The sequence below is a fragment of the Haemaphysalis longicornis genome, unplaced genomic scaffold (genome assembly GCF_048455015.1).
Source record: "Haemaphysalis longicornis isolate Haplotype H1 unplaced genomic scaffold, Haemaphysalis longicornis Haplotype H1 scaffold_1, whole genome shotgun sequence".
Classification (NCBI taxonomy): domain Eukaryota; kingdom Metazoa; phylum Arthropoda; class Arachnida; order Ixodida; family Ixodidae; genus Haemaphysalis; species Haemaphysalis longicornis.
The window spans coordinates 52108829-52133835 of record NW_027526203.1 but is presented as its reverse complement, the minus strand read 5'-3'; the positions used below and the strand labels follow the sequence as shown (position 1 = coordinate 52133835).

General features: G+C 49.3%; 1 protein-coding gene across 1 annotated transcript; it reads right to left on the bottom strand.

The window, feature by feature from the left end:
* Nucleotides 1–1057: 1057 nt before the first annotated feature.
* LOC144170008 (uncharacterized) lies at nt 1058–1663 on the bottom strand (the record flags this gene model as incomplete). The annotated part of the gene is made up of 1 exon (XM_077699536.1): nt 1058–1663. A coding segment is annotated over one exon (606 nt), but the record flags the coding sequence as incomplete, so codon positions are not given.
* Between the last annotated feature and the right edge of the window lie 23344 nt (nt 1664–25007).

The window sequence follows — 25007 nt, the reverse complement described above, 5'->3', positions numbered from 1 at the left end:
TTCAGCGAAAAGGCGATACTCGCCGCGGTTAGAAGTGATTATTCCTTCATGACGTGGCCGGTCTGAACATTCTGGAGTTCGCTTAGAGAGATTGAAAGAATGCCTTTGTTCAGTAAGAAATAGTGGGAGTGTGTGCAGAGGGGACTGAAAATTCTAGAGCCCCGGATGCAGCAGCTTGTTGCCTGTACTCCCAGGCTGATAATGACGGGACGAGGTGGTTAAGGCTGACTCCGATTGCTCCACGGAAATGGAATGAGCAATGTCTGAGTTGTTATCCCCTGAGCACGCGCTTAGAAATGACCTGGTTTCATGGAAGGTGGTGCATGTTTACCGCATTTTTCACAGTTTTCATTTCCGTCAGATGTTTTCTACCAAGCATCGTCACCTAAATGGATTTGTGAATATATCGATTGGTTTACATTCAGTGCAGAGTTGCGATTCTTAACCCTCGCAGCGCTTTGTTGCACGCGAAGGATGGTGTTTGTAGGTATAGAAAGAGGAAACTTTCTCCGTATTTTAGATGAGGAGCATCATAAGGTTGGGGCTATGTCGCTCCGTCCGCCGTGCGGCTTCCACACTACCACTGCGCATGCGTGGCTAGGCACCGCTGATGATGATAGTGGCAAGATGCCCCTAGGGATTGGCCACCCAAAGAATCCATCACGAGAAAGCTTCACGTTCAATCACAATCGTCATCTTCCCGTAGGGGAACCCTGAGTATTATGCGAGGCATTCATCCTCTCCTCTCCGACGCTCCTCTCCTCTCCGGCATCCCTCCTCTCCTCTCCGAAACTCCTCTCTGGGATTGCGCAACGAGTCGCAACACCTGCGGTAGCCGCTGCATACTCGGCTCGGGGCACCACTGTAGCTCTGCGGTATGAATGACTAATTCCGCTCCCCTCATTCTCCTCCCGCAACACCGCGATGAGTCAGCGTCAACGCCAGTGTCAGCGCCGCGATGAAGACGGCTCGAGCCGCTGCCACGAAACGGCAGCGGTGACCGGCCGAGCCCGAGAGAGAGAGAGAGAAAGAACTTTATTTCTGGTCAGATTAAGACCTATGCATCGTACTCTTCCGCAAGAAGAATCATGGCTCGCTGGTCGACGAGGGCCGCCGACGCCAACCACACTCGCCAGTTCGGAGGAGGGGGGTTAGGGTAATGAGGAGACTGCTGGGCAGCGGGGCAGGAGAAAAGGATGTGCTCAACATTTGCGTACGTAGCGGGGCAGTTGGGACAGTATGGGTCGGAGCGATAGCCGTAGTGGTAAAGACGTGCCGGAGTGGTGAGGGTGTTCAGCTGGATTGCCCGAAGGGTGCGCACTTGTGCAATGGATAGGGTAATGTGTGGTGGCGGAAGAGTCTGTAGCGAGTGCCGGAGGTGTTGGTAGTGCTCTTTGAGGGTTTTCTTGTAGAAATATGCCTCGTCCGCCATGGGAGGGAAAGGCCAAGGGATCACCGGCGCCCGGTTAGTAATCTCGCGGGCCAGCTGGTGAGCCAGCTGATTGCCAATAATCCCTGAGTGGCCCGGCAGCCACACCACAGCGACCGAGGCAGGGGAGAGGAGCGTGAGAGTTTCAGAGAGGTCGTCATGCAGATCTTCGGCAATTCGGTTGTCGCGAAGAGCTCGAATAGCCGCCATGGAGTCGGAGCATATGCGGTAGCGGGGGGAAGGGGGTAGGGAAGTTACCGTAAAAACCCGCGTATAATACGGACCCGCGTATAATACGAGGTGTAATTCGGGGCCTTCAAAATCAGAAAAAAACATTTCATCCGCATATAATGCGAGGTAAAGAGCACAGAAAACATTTATTTGCACTGCAGTTACCGTTCAGGCATTGTCAGTTTTCGCTCGCACTGTCTCCCAAAGTCCGTTCAGTCGTCGTCAGGTTCGCTGCCGCTGTCTCCTGAAGTCGCCTTGTCGGAAATGTCTTCCTACAGAAAGTGGTCCTCAGTGCCATCAAGGGCGTTCGAGATGCCGCATTTCTTAAAAGAGCGACTGACGAGCTCCTCTGGGATGCTGGCCCACGCATCCGCGATCCAGCCATAAAGCACCACTGGAGATGCCCGCGTCAGCCGTCCGGTATCTGTCACTTACGGTTCTCCTGACCTCATCCACTCTTGGTAGCAGGACGTGATGCAGTCTTTGAAAGGCTTGTTGATGCAAACGTCTAGCGGTTGCAGCTGGGATGTCATTCCTCCTGGAATGACAATGAGTTCGGTGCGGGGTGCGCGCAACAACTTCTTCACGGAATCAGCCAGGTGGCAGCAAAACGCGTCCAACCCGAGAACTGACGGGAACCCCAACAGTGCTCCAGGCCGCCGACACCACACAGATTTTATCCAGTCAAGGACCAGTTGCTTCCTCCACCCGTAAATGCTGCCTTCGGTGACGCCGAACTGTCGTCCTGCGGCGCGATTCCTGATGGTCTCGGCACATAAAATAACTTTCTTTTTAATTGCAGCCGAATACTGCCTTCGTGCACCCGACATCGTGATAGACTTGCGGTGAACGTGCCGATCCTTCGCGTGGTCAAAACAATCAAAATGGCGCCGGCTGAGAGAAACAGCAGCCAGCTAACAGCACCGCAAGATGGCGCACCCTCCGCTGAAACCGAAACCAAAAGTGCAAATTTTCGGCTGAAAACGTGGGGTCCACATATAATACGAGGCACAAATTTTACATAGTAAAATTTGGAAAAAAACCTCGTATTATACGCGGGTTTTTACGGTAGTTCTCTAGTTGCGTGAACGATCGCCGCGAGTTCGAGAGCTAAGGGAGAAGTAGGATGGGAGTAAGGTCCTGCTGTGGAGGTTATTGGGGTGTCAGTGGGGCGGGACATAATTACGCAAGCAGTGGAGCCACAAGCTGGGTGATATGCCGCGTCAACATAGCATGTGACAGTGTCCGGTGGGAAGGGGTCGTGGTAAAACGCGCGAGCTTGCCGTCTGCCCTCGTGAAGGTGTGGGGTCATGTTGGAGGGAATGGGGGCACAGCGGAGGTTACTGGGAAGGGGCCGTTGGGGGGTGTGCAGGGGAAAGTCAATGGGCCTGATGCCCGCCCGCTGAAGCAGCCAATGGCCCTGCGCGGAGCCAGACAGACGGCCCAGCTGTCGATCCCTGTGGAGGCGCAGAAGATCAGGAAGAGGAAGGAAGAGACCTGTGGCGTATAATTTCTCTGTAGAGGCGTGTGTTGGGAGACGCAGGGCAGCTTTGTAAAGTGTGTTAAGGGCAGATTGAATACTTCGCATGTGTGCTTGTGTTAATGTGCAGTATGGGAGACAGTACAAGATTTTGTTCAGGGTGAAGGCTGTTACTAGCTGACTGGCTCTGCGTTCATCGATGCCCCCACGCCGCTTGACCACCCGTCGGACCAAGTGAGTCACTTGGTGGCATGTGGTGATCGTGGACTTTATTACATGGGAGAAGGAGTGGTCTTGGAGGGGAAATCCCAGAACCCGGCAGGATGAAGATCGGGGGACGGGAGTGCCATCGAGGGTAAGCGACAAGAGTGGGTTGACAGATCGTTGGTATTTACTAGTGGAGAGTAAAAGCAGCTCTGATTTCTCTGGAGCTGCTTGCAGGCCTGAGCAGGCAAAAAACTGAGAAATAAGGTCAAGGCCAGATTGCAACGTTTGTTCCACCTCCCCCGGAGACCCATGGGTGCACCAGAGGGTAATGTCATCGGCGTATAGAAGCGACTGAAGGTTGGGGATCTCGGACAAGGCTCTGGCAAGGGGGGCAAGGCCGAGGTTGAAGAGGGTAGGTGATAGTACGGCACCTTGAGGGGTACCGCGGGTAAGGGTGATGGGTGGGGATAGAGCGGTCCCAAGTCGGAATCGAGCTTGTCGGGAGCGAAGGAACGAACGAACATAAGAGTAGAGGCGGGAGCCGCAATGAGTGTCTTGGAGCGGGGAAAGGATGGCGTCGTGAAGGATGGTGTCAAAGGCCTTGCGTACGTCCACAGTCACGAGAGCATGAACTTGAGACCCTGAGGGCTGAAAGAAAGTTTGCTGAAGAAGAAGAAAGAGGTCTTGGGTAGACATATGCGGGCGAAAACCGATCTGATTGTTGGGTAGGAAGTTGGTACTGTCGAGAAGGTCTGTGAGACGCGCGAGAACCATGCGTTCCATCGTCTTCCCGACACAAGAGGTGAGAGAAATTGGGCGAAGGTTTGGGAGGGTGGGGGGCTTGCCAGGTTTGGGGATGAGGGAGATGGTGGAAGAAATCCAATCCTCAGGCAGCGTACCTGTGCTCCAGTATTCATTGATTTGGGAGAGAAGGAATTCTTTGTCCGAGTCAGGGAGGTTTTTTAGGATGGAATAGGAGATCTGGTCCGCGCCCGGAGTGGTACCAGCTTTATTTTGAGCCAGAGCACGTTCCAGCTCGGGTAATGTGAAAGGGCGATCGAGATCACTGTTTGGAGGCCCTGTGTACTCAGGGTAGAGAGAAGGGAGTGGTGGCGGAATGTATAAATCGGTCACCTCTCGGATAAGAGAGCCAGCGTCGTGTAGCGAAAGGTGCTTTTGGAGAGTGGGGAGGGGAGCCGGCTGAGGACCAAGAAGGGAGCGGAGAAGAAACCAAGGGGATTTAGTGTGGAGCGAACAGTTGATGGAATCGCATATGCGATTCCAATTGGCTGAATCAAGGGTGGAGCAGTGAATTAGTATGTCGGTGTTCAGGCTGTCTAGGCTATGCCTTAGCTGTGTGTTGAGGGGTTGGTTACGTCTAAGACTAAGAAGGCGTTTGCGGCGTCTCCACATACGCATAAGGTGTGGATCGGGGTTGTCCGACGGCGGGTCGGCCACGGTGGCGGTGGTGGTTTCAGACTGCGCCCTCTTCAGCGATCGTATCCACAGGCCATAGTTAGTTGTTGGTTCTTGGGCTCGCATGCGGCGAAAGCGGTCCCAGTTAGTATGGGTGACGACTCGTTTCTTAGGTTTGTGTGTGAGCATGAGTGTAATTTCAATGATGTGGTGGTCGGAGAGAAGGGTATCCGGAAGGACTTGCCAGCTTGCCGGTGGATTCGGTCCGTTGTGAAAGGTAAGGTCAGGTGTTGTGGGGCGTTGTGTCGCGTATCCGTCTCGTGTGGGCGTGTCTGGAGTATTAAGGAGTATATATGACCCCTGCATGGTGTGTGCTTGGAGAAGGCGGCCCGAACGAAGGGTGTTCGAGTATCCCCAGATGGTGTTTGGGGCGTTAAAGTCTCCACCAAGGATTATGTCACGCCGTTTGGGAAAGGATTGAAGAAAACGAAAGAGAGGAGAGAGCAGGACTGTGGAATTGGGGGGATTGTAGACATTCACAAGAGTAAGGGGTGGCTGCTGGGGCTCTGGGTAATAGGAGAGGGCCGTAACGTATGGAAGTAATGAGGAGGGGACGTCTTCCTGTTCATATGCGATATCCCTACGAATGTAAATGGACGATAGCGGCGTAATAGGGTCGGCATGCAGAGCTCGATAGCCAGGGATAACTTTTGCATGCCTTGTCTCTTGTAAAAGAAGAAAGTGAGGGAGTGTGGCTTGCGTAAGGAGCCATTGATGCAGAGGCGTACGATTCGTAGAAAGGCTACGGCAGTTCCACTGTACCAATTTTAGTGCCACAGGGGAGCTTATTCGGAAATGTTGGGTGGGACGAGAAGGGTGGCGGGCCTAATTTTGGGGGCCACCCCAACAACCGAAGCGGAAACCGGGTGCGCGCGTTTAATTGATTGGCTTGTGTCTTCCATGGGTGCTGGGGCGTCATCAAATTTTTTGCTTATGGTGGCAGTTCGGTTGTTAAGCGACTCCGTGAGCGTTGTAATGAGCGTTTCGAGGCTAGAAGTGCGTGTGTCTTGCGCCTCGAGACGTGTTTGCTGGTTCTCGACTAGCGATGTAAGGGCAACTACGCGCGAGGTAAGCTCGGAAAGCCGCTGCTCGAGCTGGTCGACGCGACAAGGAGTGGGGGAACTTTGGGAGGCGAGTGCGGGTGTAATCGGCGGCCCTACCTGCAGTGCGACAGGCGGTGGCGGGGGCAGGTCTCGATTCACTGGCGCAGACTTCGCTTGTGCAGTCAGTGAAGGTTTAGGTGCAGGGGCTGATGGTGCAGGGGGTATATTTGATCGCTGACCCCCCCACGTGGCAGACGGAGGCAGTGCCACGGATGAAGTGGGCGGCTTTGACGGTGCAGGGGGTGATGCCTTCGTTGGTAGTGAGGCGCTTTGATGTACTTTTTCGAGCTGTCTGTGCCGTAGGAGCTGCTTCTGGGCCGCGTTGGCACATTCATCATCCCGGGTCTTGCGGATGGTGCAGACTTCAGCGAAGGGGGCGTGGTGGCCTTCACAATGAAGACACCAAGGTGTGCAGGAATGTGGCTCGTCGGGACGGGTGGTGACGGTGGAGCAGATGGGGCACCGCTGCTGGTTGCCGGGACATGCCAGCGTGCGGTGTCCGTATTGCAGGCAGACTGTGCAGTGGTGGGCACGAGGCTTGTGGGGACGGCACCGAAATTCGATGCGTTGGTAGTAGACGAAAAATGGAACATGCGTGCCCGAGAATGTAAGTATGGCAGAGCTTGTATTACCCATGCGGCGGGCGGACAGGATGTCGGATTGGTAGCATTGCACGTCCCGGATAAGGTCGTCAGGCGTGGCGTCGGGGGAAACTCCGTGGATTACTCCGCGGCACGAGTTGGTGGGGGCCATGAGGTAAGGAGCTACTTGATGTGTGCGTCCGGCCAGGGTGATGCATTGTACTCGGAGGAGGCGGTTCACAACTTCGATGTGCTCTGTTTTGAAAACAGCAAGGCGGTCGCGATGGCGTAAGTGGAGTGAAATATCGGCGCATATATGCGCCGGTAGCTTCGCCGCTCGGATGGCGGCGGGGAGAATTTCGAGCCGCTCCTTTGGCGCGTCGGATTGCATGGCTGGCAGGTGAAATCCGACTGCATGTAGGTCGAGGCTTGGGCGGGCGGTAAGTTTAGGCTTGCGGGCTTTCCCGGGGGTTATCCACTCCCCACCTTGGTCATCCACCTCGATGGGGGCATCCTGTTCGTACGTAGAGGTGGTAGCAGGATCCAGTGCGCAGACTTGAAGCGGGGGCTGTCCGGGAGGCAGCATAGTACTGCCAGACGAGATCGTCTGCGGGGCCGGCGGCGCAGACGGTTCCGGAGAGCTGCTCGCTACTGCCGGGGTGAAAGCTGATCCCCCCGAAACGGAGAAGCGCGTAAAAAGCACGTCCGCTCAGCTCAGAGGCTCCGAGCAGACTCGCCGAGCCCGAAGTTCGGGCTCGCGAAGCCGAAAGGAAACGTCAACGCCGGCAAGAAGCTGCTACTCATGCAACGAGGGCTCGCGCAGCTGAACTAATGGGAACTTGAGTCGACCCCATGGCTGCTTCGCATACTACTCCGGGTTCCCCTACGGGAAGATGGTGAAATTGTTTTTTCTGGGAGGCGAGTATGGCAGACGTGGTCGCAAGGGGCGTGGTATGTGAGATCGCGTGCTCCTTGGTCGGCAACCTCAGTCACTTGAAAACCCTCGTGTGCGGGTGCCAATGTAATTTGGAAATCTTTCAGCGGAGGTGGGAAAACCTTTCGGGAACGTTTAGGTAATCTGTCTGTGGTGATGTTTGAAATGCTGTAATGTTTCTCTTATAGTTATGGTTCTAGGTGATTATTTTGCTAGTTGTATTGCAAAGACAATGACTCCCATGTCCGCTTCTTCCATTCCTGTGTGTAGGGGAGGGTTATGCAGTCACAAAGATTGCCAGGGTATACAGTAACCTGCGATGATTGTTTGTTGAGTAATTTAGTACGTTTGAGGCCGGTGTATACTGTGCTCGCATAGTTTTGAAATTGTAATGGAAGGGCTTTGATCGTGGTTTTCCACCTGTTTGTTTCTTGATTAGGTTTGAATACAATGATTTTGGTTGGGAATATTTCATGCGGACTTTTTAACGCTGACATGTCCATCATGGCGTCAAGGGTGGGAAGGATGTCTTGCATTCGAAAGCTCTTCCAGACTTTTTCCCAAACTGCATGCTTTGCGCAAGGAGCGTTGCATCACTAATGTCTAGTAGGTGTTGTAAAGACCCCATTTCAGGACCCTTCAGGCGACCGCGAAAATCGGGAGGTTGAGGGCTGCCGCATATGTTGTCCTGTTAAAGGGATTATTTGGTTTTCTCTGGTGAGGGCAAGCTTGTGGTACGGCGGGATGTGCAATATCCGGCTCATATACCCAGCCTAAAATCCCAACAGATATACCGCAAAAAGCTAACAAGAATTTCTGTCGTACAACAAACAACATTGTTGTGACAACAGAAGTCCTGTTGTTACGACCAAGCCATCAGTTGTTGCGAAACACATTTCTGTCGTAATGAAAACTTCAATTTTCTCAACGAAAAACATTACTGCAGTCACAAGAGAACTGCCATTCACGCTACTGTTCAAAATGGGCAATGACATTCAAATCTTGTGCAACTACTGATAGATCATCAGGATCACGACCAGCAGGAATTCGGCACGATGGGACATCAAAATGAGGATAGGAATATGACACGCGACAGAACAGCAGGATTCTGACACGACAAGAATAAGACGAGACAACAGTACGACATGCAAAAATACGACAGAACTACAGAACTTTTTCGTGTCGCCATTTTCTACTCGATAATCAGTGCCTGCATGAGTCTTACTGTTTCACCTTTCACTCTTGTTTACCCATGGTTATGCGTTTTACAGTGTGGCCAATTTAATTAAAGATTTTTTGTATTTTGGTGATTGTTAGACCGGCTGTGACGACTCACTGTAGAGCCATAACGTGAATTCTCGATGTTGTGTTCTCTCAGAAGACATTCTGAAATATTTCTCGGTGGCCTTTTTTATCTTCGTCGCGTGGTGCCACCATTCGTTTGCGCCACAGACCTTAAAGCGGTGACAGAGCCGCGAAAGATTCGAAAAGTAAATTAAGGGTAGTTTGATTATGTGCTATGCACAGAGTTTTATATCTGACTAGGAGACATCTTAGTTCGTTTCTGCTCATAATCTGGACATTCCTCGGACTTTGAGATACTGCTAATAATCTTTTGGTCCAGTTTTTATCTTGCGCAATGTTGGTGTCTGCATTAGTTGCAATGGGAAGCCGCTTTGGCGTGTTGGCGTCAATTTCGAGCACGGCTGGCGACGCTCTAGCGAGCATTCTACCACAGGCCGAGCTAGAATTATTTTCACTCCGCAGGCACGGCGCCTGCTGAATTCGCGTACCTTTTCTTTTATTTCGGCCGTACTATCATTGTCCATCTTTCGCCATATCGGATGGTGCTGCGTGTATTCCAGATTCAGGCGAGCCTTTGCATCTGCCTGGCTCATTTGTAGCTTCCGAATTCGTGCTGTGACGTATTTCCGCGGACACTTGATGAGCAGGGCTGATATCGGACGGCTAGCAGGCACGGCCCAATCGAAAAATGAGCCTAATAACGCTATCGCGTTAAAAAGCAGCTCAAAGCACTGACACCGACACCTCCTCACCTCCTCGCTCGAACTGACCAACACCCCGCATCAGGAAACTTTAACGCTCACATTTTAATCCGCAGAAGTTCAGAGAGGCTTTGTCTTTCCTGAACCACGGTGTTTAAAAACCCTCGTTCCTAATCTTTCTCTCTTCAATGACCTTTAGTGCTCGTGAAGCATTGATCGGGAATGCAGCCGCTGCGTACGAAAACACTAAGTTGGAGTCGAAGTATCGCTATTGCGCCTTACATCTTAGAACCGAAACGCAAATGTCTCTGCAAGTTTTTCTTCTACAAGTTGGCAGAACATCAATTTTACTTACTATACTTCAAAAGCGCCTAAGTTATCTTTACCTTTTGCCCTTGTTTCTACGGTGAGGTTAACAGGAAGCCGCCATAGGGTTTCTGAAGGACGTTGGGGATACTTTTTATTTTCTTACTGCGTGGTTTTCTCGGGAGTGTCTGTTTAGCCTTCTAGGGAGACTGATGACGAAAACTTTAATTCATTATCTGTTCCTAGTGCCTGTTTACACCCAGCCATACTTGCGGGACCGGACCATAAGATAGTGTTTTCGACTGTGTTAAACGTATGTGCGTGCCGCCAAATGCCAAAAAATGTTTCTTTAAGCTTGATTCGCTAATGCTTCAGCTAAAACATGGCTGCACGAAGTAGGGATGTCGATACCTTGGTTAGGCAATTGCTGCTTGTGAAATCAACGAGAGATTATCGACCACTGTTTTGTGCTGCGCTGTGACGCGGTGCTTTTCTTGAACGTTTTGCAACGGACACTAAAAAAGGACATTGACATCACTCCGTCGACGATTCACTTCTTGCCTTTTGAAGATGTTAATCGGGTGCCGTATGACGTTTTTTTCTGCTTGGATTGTGTAGCTTGTACTCGCACGAGGAAAGTGGAAACATAGAAAAGCACATTTAGTTTTCAAACATTGTGACTAAACCCCCACCTTTGACGCTCTGAACTTCGTTCGCGGCATACCCATCTGCCGGGCGACATGGCTTGCTTGTATCAGGTCAATACTGACCGCCTTGACGCGGTTGCGCTGTTCTGTGACGAAATCAGAAACAGGCTTCTCTAATTCGATGTGGCGGCTGTGGCGAGTCCCATGGAAATCATTTTGGCCGGGTTTGCTAGCGAAAAGTCTCTCCCGCTGGAGCCGCTATCCACGGGTGGTCGATTCGTTCATGTCAAGTAATCGGGCAGCAGCTGAGTTTCCGATTTCTTCAGCCATCAAAATAGCCCGTCTCTTGACACGGGCGTCGTATGAGCGCCACAAGTTGCCATCGGAAGGGGTTCCAAGGAGAAGTCGAAACAGTTGAGGGCAACGAAAACCACCGAGGCCTCCACGCACTGTGACGCATGAGCTAAGGCAAAGTGCGGCGCTCACCGTCAACGCCGTTACTACCACTTGTACCAGAGTATAAAAACACAAGAGAATTAAGAGAGCCGGTGGTGGCTTGTAGTGGATCCATATGGCGCAGGCACATGTTACGCACATAGATGACGACATGTCCAAACCTGTAGCCATCGGTGAGACTAGGGTGCATCATTGCACTTTTTAGGCAACTTGAATTTAGGTATTCGACGTTAACGCTGGGTTGACGTCAGGTAGCAAAAATAAGTGGAAAAATATCTGGCATTACAATTGAGTACTACGGGTTTTGCAATTGTTCCTCTTTTGTGCTGCCTATTTCTGACTTGACACGAGCCTTCCGGCTCATATCAAAATATTTAAATTGCAGTTGCTGGATTGCACAGACAGGAGCATCCTCAATAAGGTGCGTAGTTTACAACTATCAAAAAACTCAAAACAAATTCTCACGCTCACATTAAAATGTATCGTTCCGTGCAGCGAGGAGCGAACATATGGTAAGGATCAGGAAAAGTCTCGGTGAAAAATATGCCGAGCTCATTTATAAATGAAAATGGAATGTCATTCTTTTAGCGGTACTACCATAACAAACGCGCGAATACACGTGTGCATTGCATGGGCAGATTTCGCGAGACAAGGCAAGACGTTGTCCCAGTTATTCTGTTTCAAGAGCGAGTTCTCGCTCTATTACAATTAGTGTGGGCTGTCTCCAGATTCAAATGCGAGCAACGCGTATGACATGTATTATCTCCTTGTTCTCTTTTATACAAAAACAGTTATCGCTTGCTTATACTTTACTCTGAATTTAGGGCATTTATTTAACGGCCCTTGAATTTTCAAACAAATAAGATTGCGGAATATGGAATTATACTTTTGGCGTCTATCGGCGTCACTGGTTGTATTTGCCAACGTGAAATACCTGCTTGCATGGACATCACTGGTTACCTTCACAGAAAGCTCTATTTCTGGTGCGGTTCTCAACAAGGCTTTCGCTATGTATGATCCAAAAAGTGTATAATAAGAGCGCTTGATGTACTTCACCGCCATTGTTTTCAATCGCGGTGCATTACCCGGCGGACGAAGGAATTGCGTCGTTTATGTGGCAAACAACAATAAGTAATCAGCATTTTCGCCACTGGTTTCACGCTCCGTCACCAGAGAAGTTACGCCGTAGTTACTTTGGCGGGGTAATTGTCCACATCCCGTTCATGCGAATATACGCAGAGGGAATGGTATATGCTCGCATTTCAAGATATGTTACCAGTTTTTCGCATTTCGGCTTCTACGGAAGCCTTTTCTTCTGTAGTGACGTAAAGTGTTCATTCACTGAAGCATGTAGGCTTTCCTAAAAGGGACTTTAATTGTGCTTCAGTTAGGATTAGCAACTCCCGCAGTCTACGAGATTTCGCGCAAAGCTGTAAGCTGAGTGGGAGTCTCGAGCGACACCGAACCATGCGGTCGTGCATTTTTATGCCGCGACAGCTACGTGGACTGAGTGGAGTACATAGGAACAGTGGACCAGACACAGAGGAGAGCAGCCGAATCTGCCTGTTTATGTATACAGCACTGTATTGGTTCTTCAGGTGTTCTTCAGACGAGGTTAGGTTCCCGCGTAAAAAGCTTCAACAGGGTGGCGCTAGTCGCAGCAAGTAGATGCACAAGAGCTTCAGCGAGATGGTGAAGACGCATAGGAAGCAGCAGATACACGTCGTCGATGCTTAAACCGGATATGAAGACATATTATTGCAGGGTGGCGAGTTGGGCAAGTTGGTCCACTTGCTTCTTAGGTAGAAGGCTTTCAAGCTCGCGTGGCTTAATTGACGACATTGTGTCTGAGAACTTAAGGGTTGTTGTGTCTGACAATGAAGCCTGTTTCATCGTGATGCCTCATGAATCGTTTGCACATAAAGCTAGTGAAGCGTTTGATTAGAATAGGTGGAGTTTCTCTGTCCTCTTCCACAGCGATTTAAAACCGTAGAGGCTAGTGTTGCACTCATGGATAACCTTAGTGCTTGGAAAGCACAAATCGTCAACACTGAAATTCCGTTCCAAAACCCCCCTTTGTCATTTATGTGACGCTATCGCGGTGTACACGTCATCAACACATTAAGGTTGATGACACTGCAACTTTTTGTGCCTGAGAACATGGTTTCTCAGCGTGACAGTGATACGCCAAGGTTTTCACTGAAAGCGGCGGAGGACTGCTGTTAACACTGGAATTACCTAGCAATGATGAACTTCAGTTTACACCACATGTGTGTGTGTAAAAGCAGTAGAAGAAACTTCTCGAGGAGCCAGAATAGTTGAGAAAATGGTTGACTCACGATTAAAAACAAAAACAGTGGTTAACAGACGTTTCGACTGGTGGAAGAGTCTTCATCGGAGCGACAGATGAAGGCTGAGATGAGGACTGGTCCTCCAGTCGAAACGTCAGTAAACCACTGTTTTTGTTTTTAATCAGGAGTCACATATTCTCAATTATATATATATATATATATATATATATATATATATATATATATATATATATATATATATATATAGAGAGAGAGAGAGAGAGAGAGAGTAGAGTAGAGTATGTGTTTTTGCTTCTCCAGCACACCTTTTTCTCTTCCATCCCCACACAAATCCACGCTCTGGTGACCATCGATGTCCGTAAAGCATTTGACAGTGTATGCCATGACCATATCCTGGCACATCTTGCCGCATTGTCCTGCGGCTCGCGCATGTACTCCTATCTCCGCTCCTTCTTCTCTTACCGAGTGGCTCGCTTTCAAGTCGACTCCCATCTGTCCGACCCACACAACATCACTTGAGGCACTCCTCAGGGTGCTGTTTTTCCCCCACCCTTTTCAATATTGCTATGACTCCTCTCGCTTCCCAACTAGCTGAAATCCCTGATCTTCATCACATCCTTTACGCCGACGGCATCACCATTTGGTGTTCGCCTGGCTCTCCGGGCCATGTGCAGAGTACCCTGCGACGTGGCTTGGATCTCATCGACTCTTCTCACCGCTGTTGGTCTTTCCCCTGCTCGGAAAAAGTTCGAACTTCTCCTTCTCAACCGCTCTTTTTACCAGCTCGCCCATAATTCCTTCATCTCTCTCCATATTTTTGGTTCTCCCATTCCTGTCGTCGCCAAATGCAAGGTTCTTGGCTTTCCTTTGCATGCAGCCAAGAACAAACAAGCCCTACACAGCGCCGTCGCGACCTGCCACTCGGTATCCCACCTTCTGCGTCGTGTGGTGAGTCGATGTGCCGCTCTTCACGACGCTAATGCCTGCAGGGTTGCTCACGTGCTCGCCCTCAACAAGTTCTTGTACTTTATCCCTTACATCTCCTTCACCAACACTCAACTCAATACCCTGAAGACCGCCCTGGTGGGACTTTACAAGGCAGCACTGAACCTCCCTATCACCAGTTCTACAGAAAAGCTTTTTGCCACGGGCTTTTTTCATTCCCTTTGCTCTCTCCTCAATGTCTATCAGGATTCCCAGCTTTCGCAGCTCTCCTTACCCGTCAAGGCCAATGGTTACTGGTTGAGGCGGGTATAACTCCGGTTCCCGTCTCCCTCATTACCCCTCCTGACGCAATTTCGGCGCCCAACCTTCGTATTCTCCCTCCCTTCAAACATGTCCCCTGTCCTTCATGCAAGTCGTCGTCATGCGGCTGCGCAGCATCATTCTCCTCTTTTCGTGACCCAGAGGATTGCTCACACAGATGCCTCCTTTGTGGCGCCTCGAAGCTCGTGCGGTTACGTCTTTCTGTACCGCCCTCAACTTGCTGAAGAAGAAACCCACGCTAGCGGTCCGTACCTTCACTCTCCGGAAGCAATGCCTCTTGAGGTTCTCGCCATTGCCCATGCCTTTCAGTCCTTTGCTTCTCTTCCCCCGTACCCGAATACACAGTCTTTTCTGACTCTCACGCCGCTGTTATACGCATACAAAACCACTCACTACCTTCTATCCTTCAACAGGAAGTCCAACGAGTGGTATCCGCTCTACAGCCATCCATCGTATTCCTCCGTTCCATCCCTGGACATTCCGGGATTGACGGCAATGAGTTGGCACATCAACTCGCCGGCGAAACTCTTCACCGGGCACCCTTGATCCCCTGGCGCGGCCCTTCGGAGGACGGTGGGAGGCTCTCCCTGCACCGGACCATCAAGGAGGTCTACCTTCAGCTCCGTCTAGACAAACGCCTCTACCCGCCTCCTCACCCATCACTCCCCGTAACGTAGGCTCGAATCCTCCGGCACATCCAAATGACCGGTATTCTGTGGGTTCGGATCCACCCGGCGGGCATTTTTTCACCCCGTCTTTCTGACTCAAAAAATTCTTCACCAAACCAGACCGGTATTCTGGAGGCCGTGGGTTCGGATCCCACCCGGCGGGCATTTTTTCACCACTTTCTTTCTGCCTCAAAAAATTCTTCATCTGTTTCTATGACCCACCACAATCTCCCCTTTGCTTTCCGAGGTTTTCTTGACTGCCAACCCCTATTTTCTTTCTTATTTCACCGAGCCCCTTTTTTCCCATTCTCTGATTCGCTACAGGCTTAGCGAGGGCCTCTGTTCTGGCAGTCTTGGTGCCAAAGGTAGCTTAAGAGTCAACGCTGGTCGACCACTCTCCACATGCCGTAGACACTCGAGTCACGCCACGGGGGTTATAGGTCCCCTTCACCCCGAGTAGTCCGAGTGGCGCTGGCTACCACCCCCAAGTCCAGGAAACAAAAAATACCTTAACATAAATAACCGAGAAAGTGGTGGGGAAACAGCCCCGCCGGTAGTGTAGTGGTTATCGCTCCAGAACGGTATTCTGGAGGTCGTGGGTTCGGATCCCACCCGGCGGGCATTTTTTTACCAATTTCTGAATGGAAAAAGTCTTCATCTGTTTCTATGACCCACCACAACCTCCCCTTTGCTTTCCGAGGTTTTCTTGACGGCCAACCCTTATTTTCTGTCTTATTTCACCGAGCCCTTCTTTTCCCATTTTCTGATTATATATATATATATATATATATATATATATATATATATATATATATATATATATATATATATATATATATATATATATATATATATATATAAAGTAATCTCTCGTCATAACGAAGTCAGCGCGGGACGGCTAAAAATTTCGGTATAAGCGGTCACGGGAGAAAACTTAAGCAATTCAGCTTTAATTGCGCCACAAGTGCAGAGGAATCAAACACAATGTATTCAGTGAAGCAAAACATTATTCAGGAGCAACAAAGCAGTCATTTTTGGCGGTTTCATGTTGTGGCAGGGCGCGAGCAACCACTGCTGCAATTTGACCAAGAAGTGACTGGCGACCGAACGCCTCGCAGACTGCAGAACGAATGAGGAGGGGAAGGCAGCGGCCACTTTTATAGAGGCGGGTGGTGGAGGCGTCACGCTACGTGAGTTTCGCGCTGGAAAGCGCTGCAAATTCCACGGCTCCAATCTGAGATTGTGTTCGTTGAGCTCAAAAAACAATTAACCAACGGCTCATTGAAGGTACAAAGCGCAATCTTGAAAACTGACCGGTTTCCACTAGGGGCTTTGCATGATTACTAGACATTTTTTCTTGAGGTGTGCAGCCGTGGTGAAGTTTGAGAAACAAGAGTTTTTGGGCGCCCCGCATCTCGACGACACTTTTAATTCTATGCCTCGAGTGTTCGCGCACCATCGCATCCACGCCATTGACCAATGTTAGGAACAAAATTCAATCACCCTACCACGCATTTGGACCATTTGTCGTAAGTCGAATGGCCCAAATCGAGCATGACCGGCTCGAGAAAATCGCCGGCAAAACACCAGCTTGTTAACCCGCCATATTCACCACCTGACTCGCCGCTGGGTCTCCGCCGGTCGGCGACGCCTCCGCGCGCCACATCCCTCTAAGCGTGTCCAGCTCTTCGTGCGCTTCGAGTAATGCGCCCTAAAATGCACGCGTTTGGGTTGGGACCAGAAGAAATTTCGAATGAAGCGATATTTCGAGTAAAGCTATTTCGTTACAACGAGGGATTACTATTTACGTATATATATATGCATGTATTTATATATATATATATATATATATATATATATATATATATATATATATATATATATATATATATATACATATATATAGTAAAAAATGGGAAAATGGGTATAGTTTCTAACAAAACTCTTTATTGGTCGACGTTTCGATCGGATGCCGATCTTTCTCAAGACTTTAGCGGGATGCCGTCTTGAGAAAGACCGGCATCCGATCGAAACGTCGACCAATAAACAGTTTTGTTAGAAGCTATACCCAGTTTTTACTATTTGCTACGGCAACCAAAGACAGCCCTTCTCGCAATCAAAGTGTATATATATATATATATATATATATATATATATATATTTATATATATATATATATATATATATATATATATATATATATATATATATATATATATATATATATATATATATATATATATATATATGACAAAGTGTTTCAACCCCGACACGACGGCGTGATGATGACTCGCCGAGATAAGCCGAAGCGCTTGCGTGGCAACGGTGCCTACGTGGCTCCAAGAGGCGCCCAACACGTAGCATAACCTCCCCAAACTAAGCAAAAATGCCAGGACAAGCTACGTGCCGATCAGCTCCGTTGTCTATAGCCTTGCCCCACCATGGACTGGAAGCTACGCCCAACCTTTTCTCACACTTTTATGGCGAACGCACTGTTTGCGAATGGAGAAATCTGTTCAATGGATCGAGCTTTCACAGTTTCGCAGCGTACAACTCGACTGCGCAAAGGCTGGTTTTCCGCGAACGCGGATGCGAGACGGGCCGATGGTTATGCCTAACTTCGCACACTGGGGTTTCACTTTTTCTACCGGTACCAACCGTTCGATAGAAAAATAAATATCAAATTTTTCCGCACGTCATCGGGCTAAAGTTAAAGGTTACCACACTTTAGACTGGAACAGAAGACCTCAGAAATGATGACACGTTTTGATGTCTAGTGTCATGGACTAGTCACCCGTACTAATTTACTTAACGTACTCGTACGTCAAGCTGCGGAAAAAGTTGACGTCGCATGACTTCAGAACAAAATTTTAGGCGTCAGCTACTCTGTACGTGCGACATTTGGTGTTCGTCTGCAAAGTTATAGAGAACCACACAGTTGCACATATTTGCGAAGCAGCGTGTTCCTTTCCACGCTGACTTCCGCGGTGCGTACTAAAGCATGCACGAACCAATGGACGAATCAATCAACAAGAGCAATTACTTAGAGTGCCAGTACTATGAAATTAGATCAGGGGAAATCTGTTGCCCTACTGTAAATTCTGGGTACGTAATGAGGCGCTCAATAAAGGTCCCCTTACATACGGGCGAGCGAGCACCCGCTGTGTGGTATACAAAAATGTTTTATCAGTAGTGTACGATGATTTAGCACCCTAATCGGTGGTTGGTGAAGACACACCGAGTGTTAACTGTGCTAGTTTTGCAAATCAATTGAAATTGTTTGCGGCTGGACGACGGCGACTCACTTAAGTGTCTTTTTTCTCTTTGTCCACGTCCTACTGTTATCAGAGTGGCAATGTTTACACAGTCGTGAAGCTTCCTTACGAGTTCGGGACGACATCGAGTGCCCTTCTAGTGAGTGTCTTTGTCTTACGCTCCTGGATATAACTTCCTTTCCTTAAAAATAACGAGCCTTGCTTGATAAATTCGTAAAATAAAGTGTTTCCATTAGGGGTAGTCTTTTCTACAGCTTTTGCATTGCTTTTGCATGACTCTACCAAAAACAATGCATGCAGACTCATAGCGTAGGTAAGCGCTGCGAAAGAGAGCCTATGTAAGTTAGTATGAACCGAGATGTGGAGCACACGTTTGCACCACAACGAAGAGAAAATTGTGTCCTGTCACAGTTAGGTTTACCTCCCTAGCTGCAATGAAACAGAACACAACGAAAGTGACAAACAAAACCTCCAAATGAAGTGATATGAAACAAAAGCTGTTGTCTTGTTTGGTTTACAAGCACCCTCGTAAATGAATGGCCCGCAATGTCCACTAAGCTGGACGGTCATTGCTTTTCCAGATAGAGGCCTTTTAGGGACCATGAAGGCAAAATATAAGCTTGGTTCATTACAAAGGCTCTTTTGTTTTTATAACCTTGACATCGATTTTATGGCAAACTACAAACAAATAACCTAAATGTTAAGGGCAACAAATGAAGCAGTCGTGGCTCAGCGCTAACTTCATCTCCAAGTCTTTATGAACTGACAGAATCTTTGTGTACAAATGCGGTATAACCATGTAGGAACGTGTCTTTGTGAATAAAAAGAAATATGGGAAGACTACAATTAGGAACCTGGAAATGAAATTTTGACAGAATAAGTAAGGATTCGTATTGAAGTGACAGCTCGCGAAATATCGGCACTACTGGAACAATGTTCCATTAATAAGCAAGGACTAGCAATACAGGGGAGAAATGAAATCAGCGCTTTATTAAACAAACAAAATTCGTGCGAATCCACCCTGTGAATGTGGTTAGAAAGCAAAGCTGTAAACGGCACCCACAACGATTATGTATACGAGGTCACTTAAATTCACTCACGTCGCTCTCCAAATTGTGAAACCCCAGAGAACTGAAATGCACTTAACCACACCCTTTATTACTCCAAAGAGATAATCTTCGTAAGATTCAATCAATGCCTGATGCATGAACGGTGTTTGGTTGAATTGTATTGGTGTATCACATGAGTGGAAACCCTTTTTTTACAAAATTCAAGGAAGCTCAAACCCGGTGTTAGGCGATATGACTTCTCCGTCTCTGCCGTCACGGACGGAGGCGACGAGAGTGACGGCAGAGACGAAGTAGGAGGGGGCGAAGAAGGCGGAAATACTTCTATTCGGATTTCTAAATGACCCAGAGCGCGGCCCGGGGGAGTAGTTCCTTCTTCACTGGAGCCCAGAGGCCGCGCCGCTTGCGCTCTGTCCACAACCTGAAGATGGGTAGGCAGAGGCGGGCTGGACAGCAACATCTCCCATTGCTCTTGTTGGGTAGTTGACGTAAAGAGAGGAGGGTGATCATGGATAAAGTCGCACACCCCCATTATGTGAATCGGAGCGTTCCTACTCCTGAGCAAAATTTACATTCAGCGTCGTAGCGATCCGGGTGCATCAAGTGAAGACGCGTCAGGTGTGGGAAGGAGCCGGAATGTATGAGCCGTAGGGTAGTTTGTTGTGCTCTGGAACGGTTAGGGTAAGGCTAAAGTGGGGTCTGTCTCTCAAGGCGATAATGCTGGGTTATGTCTCTAAACAAGACAAGCGGGTGACTGTCCTCGTGCTGCTCCATAGCACGTGGGGCAAAAGCGCAGGCTTGTTGGTGGGCGTATTCGGCGCCCTCCATTGAAGCGTGAGCGGGTGTCCATATGAGCTGAATGGAACAGTTTCGAGAATGTTTTTCAAGCACACGCAGTACAGGTCGGGACACCCAACCCGACCGGTAATTTCGCTAGGCTTTTGGAAGCGGTGACTACCATCCGAACCCCTGGTTGAGTGAGAGCCAAGGCCCGTCATGTCTTGGGTCTTGAGTGAGGCACACTCAAGGAGGTTGGTTCTGGAGGTAGCCACGATGATGGCGTACTGCTGCCCTCGATGTTGGGAAGTGTCTGTGTAAATAACTGCATGATCCCTGCCGAGGGTGGTGTTGCGCGTTTGAGCCCGTGCTGGCCGGCCACCCTCGTCATGTGAGGGGTTCATATTTCTAAGCAAAGGGAGCATCTTTAGTTCTTGTCGCCAAAATTCCGGGAGTACGTCAAGGGGAGTGACATTCTGTGCTGCCCAGCCAATGTGGTGAAGCATGCGGCCACCCGCCGATGTTCTGCTCACTGGAGCTTCTGGTTAGGAAGATGGTCCTCTACCACCTCCCCCACCATGTTGTGGAGCCCCGTGCTGAGCAGCTTCTCTGTGGACGCACTCATGGGAAGACCAATGGCCTGCTCAACTGCCGTTCTAATCATTATATAAGGCATATTTATGTCCTCCTTGCCGAGAAGCAGACAGGTGTTGACGTAAGTGATTTTAGAGAGGACAAAAGCTTGAACTAATCGAAAGGCATCGGATTCCTCGAGTCCTCGTTTCTTGGTGGCAACTCGCCTGATCATGTGTATGATTTTATTGGTGCTGTGTTTGAGGCGCTGCAAGGATACGTCACTTGTGGTGTTGGCCTGAAGATGAAGGCCCAGTATCTTGAGGCCGGGTTTGGAGTGATGGCCTGGCCATTAAGGAGTATTTGAATGTGTTCCTTGATGTGCCGTCTGGAGCGAGGGCGGACGAGAAGGAGCTGTGATTTTTTATGTGAACACTGAAGGCCACAGGCTTTAGCTGATTGGCGTACTAGAAGTGAGATGCCATGAGTTGGTGTGAGGTTCCTTTAATTTTACTAACTCCTAGCACAAGCGCAAGGCGTGTTCAGGGCCCCTAGACAGGCCGTGGGCGGAGCGCACAGCGGTGCGAGAGGTCGCGCTACGCTATCACGTGGCATTCAGCAAGAATGCAGGAGGTAAACCCGTAGATGTGCTTAGTGAGTGCACCACCCGCCTTTCCTGTCTCTGCGTGAGCTAAATCGTAGCTAAATCAGTAAGACAACGGGCGATCGATTTGTTGCTCAATCAGTTTCATGTTCGATTCCTGGCAATGCCAGTAATTTCCTTTATTTGTTCGCGGAAGTTTTCTGTTGACACCAACGGTCGCGAAAGAACCCTTGGGGGGTAGAGGTAAAAAGCTTTGCTTTAAAAGACGTCTGTTGGCAGCACCATCGTTACTAAATGTAAAAGCAGTGACGTCTATTCCTTGACTGGTACATGGTACATTCAGTGAGCACTTCATAAGCGCTAGCGACATGGAGCGCGTTTGCAAGGAAACGGCAAGTGACGCGCAGAGCGACGAACTACTTTTCGCCGCGGTAGAAAATTGCTAATCGCTTCGTTCGACTTTGCTCGCCAGAAAACACCGCTCATCGCTAGGAAGGCGCCTGAGAAACTAACCAATAGGACAACTGGAAGGGCCGCAACTTCCGGCTCAGGGAGGTTAAGAGAGGAAGTGACGACCGGAAGAGTAGTTCATCCTAGGGAACTACGACCCTGTGGTTACTGAACTACGTTTATTTCCCGTTTTTGTGGTAAATCCACACATTAATTACCGTTCGGCCGTGTGTACCTTGATAATCTTATTGAGCACATTACGGCACTATTGGAATCGCGTTCCTCCGTCGCTCGCGCCGTCACTCTCAGGTGGCTGCCTCTATGAACGACGGGGACAAGTGACTGCTGATCCCCGTCGAGTAGCTCGTCGCATCTCTCGCAAAAATCGCTCCATGTGGTTACCGCTACATAAGCTACTTAAGGAATTAGGGGCGCTAAGAAAGTACCATCTTCGAATGAAATTAGACTGTCTACATGCTCCTAATCGGTTTTTTTGCCTGGACTCGAAGATATTTGGCATATTGTTAACCAAATACCCGTATTAATTTTGCAGGTACGGATGGAAAAAGGCGAAGACATATTTTCTGGAGCTTTAATGAATTGGGAAGTGTTATCAGGACTTTAATTTACTGGATACTCCAAACCCGTTTAATATCAAATGAAATGCAAATATCTATTGTTAGGCAACTACAAAAATGAAAAAAAAAATTAGCGTCAATCTACCCTGTGAATGTGGTTGGAAAGCAAAGCTGTAAACGGCACCCACAACGATTACCCATGCGACGTCACATAAATTCACTCACGTCGCTCTGCAAATATTGAAACCAGAGAGAAGTGAAATGTACTTAACCACACCCTCTATTACTTCAAAGAGATATTCTTGGTAAGGTTAAATTAATGCATGATGCATGAACCGTGGTTGCTTGAGTTGTATAGGTGTAGCACATGAGTGGAAACTCTTTTTTATATAAAATTAAAGCTCAAACCCGATGTTAGACGATCTCACTTCTCCGTCTCTGCCGTCGCGGACGGAGGCGACGAGACCGGCGGCAGAGACGGATGAGGAGTAGGAGGAGGAGGATGAGGAGGAGGAGGAAATACTTCTATTCAGATTTCTGAACAGCCCACAGTGCGGCCCAGGGCAGTGGTTACTTCTTCACTGTAGCTCATATTCAGTCCGCGCGTCCTGTGCTCTGCCCACCAGCTCAAGCTGGGTAGGCAGAGAGGGGCTGGACAGCAGCATCTCCCATTGCTCTTGTTCGGTAGTTGACTGAAAGAGAGGAGGGTGCTCAGGGCTAAAGTCGCACAACCCGAGTATGTGGCAGAGTGTTCCTACTTCTGAGCAAAACCTACATTCGTGTTGTCTCTCCTCTTCTCTGTCCTTGTTTTTATGCGCTATGAATTTTTCGTCAAAGCATCACCAACTAGCCCAGAAATCCGTACTCGTGAACTACATTCAGCGTCATAGCGATTCCGGTGCAGTAAGTGAAGACGCGTCGGGTGTGGGAAGGAGCTGGATTTTATGAGCCGTAGGGTAGTTTGTTGTTCTACGGAAAGGTCAGGGTAAGGGCAACGCCGCCTGCATAAACATTGCCTAACGCGTGAGCGAAAAATGGCTAAACAGCCACTCTCCTGCTGCTCTCTCCTACCCTTCCCCGCTCCGTAGCCTTCCAGCGTGCTTTCGTGTCCGCCAGCCAGCGTCGCTTCTCGGAAACTATGCAAAATAATGGAAAGTTTGTTTAGCGTTCCCGAGGCGGCGCTCCTACGCCTTCATGTTTTTCACCATGCCTGTCTGTCTTGGTCTGTCAGTGATAAAACTTCCTTTGTCACGAAGCAAAATCCCTTGCGCTGCCGCAGGCTGATGCCGGCTTTGCGCGCTTATCTACTCGGATCACAGGCCCTGAAATTTTCTGAGTGGGGCATCCCACCTCTACCCCTTCCGCATTTAGTTATTGTTTTGACCCCGCTGTTCGCACTCCGCATCGGTACGCACTTCTAAAATTGAGGACTGTACTGTAGAAGCGCCCGGACAGCGTGGCGGGATCCCAGCTGCTTATCCTTTTGTTTCATATTATTTTCTGAAGTTTACAAGCACGTGATATTATTGAAAAGTAATCGTAGAAGTGAGCACCTGAACAAAAAACGTGCACGCAATTATTTCTTCTCCAAATACTCCAGAAAGAAAAATACCAGTAAAATAATGGCTGCCCCAGCAGAAAATATCGTTTTTCTGTTAGCTATATGTCTACCCGACAATCAGTATGTTCTTACACTATTTCAGTCCGCCTCCGTCTTTATCTTTGGAAAAATGCAGCAAGTATGATGCGAGCGACACGTTGAAAGAGATCCCCTGTGCGCCACAGAACTAGCGCCCCGTCGCGGCTAAGACGTAAGCGAAATGGCCCTTGAAGCCCAACAGGCAAGCTGACAGACACACGTCGTAGAAGTGGGTGCAGCGTTCGCGACTCGCGAGCAGTGACGTAAGGCGAGATGTCGGCCGGCACGCGCCACATAGCGGATCAGTGCCTGAACTAAGCGTCCCTACCCTTCCCATTCAAAAGCGCGCGACGCGTCAGGCAATGTTAATACAGGCAGCGTTGGTAAGGCAAAGGCAGGGTCTGTCTCAGAAGGCGATAATGCTGGGTTATGTCCTTGAACGAGACAAGCGGGTGACTGTCCTCGTGCAGGTCCATAGCGCAAGAGGTAAAAGTTCAAGTTTGGTGGGCGTATTCGTTGCCCTCCATGGAAGTGTGAGCGGGTGTCCAGATGACCTGAGTGGAACCATTTGGGGAGTGGTTTTTTAGCAACCCAGTGCAGGTCGGGTCACCGAACCCTACTGGTAATTCCGGTGGGGTTGTTGGGTATCGGTGACTACCTAACGAACCCCTGGTTGAGTGAGAGCCAAGGCGATGGCTGCCTCTTGTGCTGCGGTCATGTGTTCGGTCTTGAGTGAGGCACAAGCAACGAGATTGGTTCTGGAGGTAGCCACGATGATGGCGTACTGCTGCCCTCAATGTTGGGAGGCGTCCGTGTAGATAACTGCATGGTCCCCACCGAGGGTAGTGTTGAGCGCTTGAGCCCGAGCTTGTTGGCGACCCTCGAAGTGTGAGGCGATTATATTTCTAAGCAAAGGGAGTCTGTAGTTCTTGTCGCCAAAGG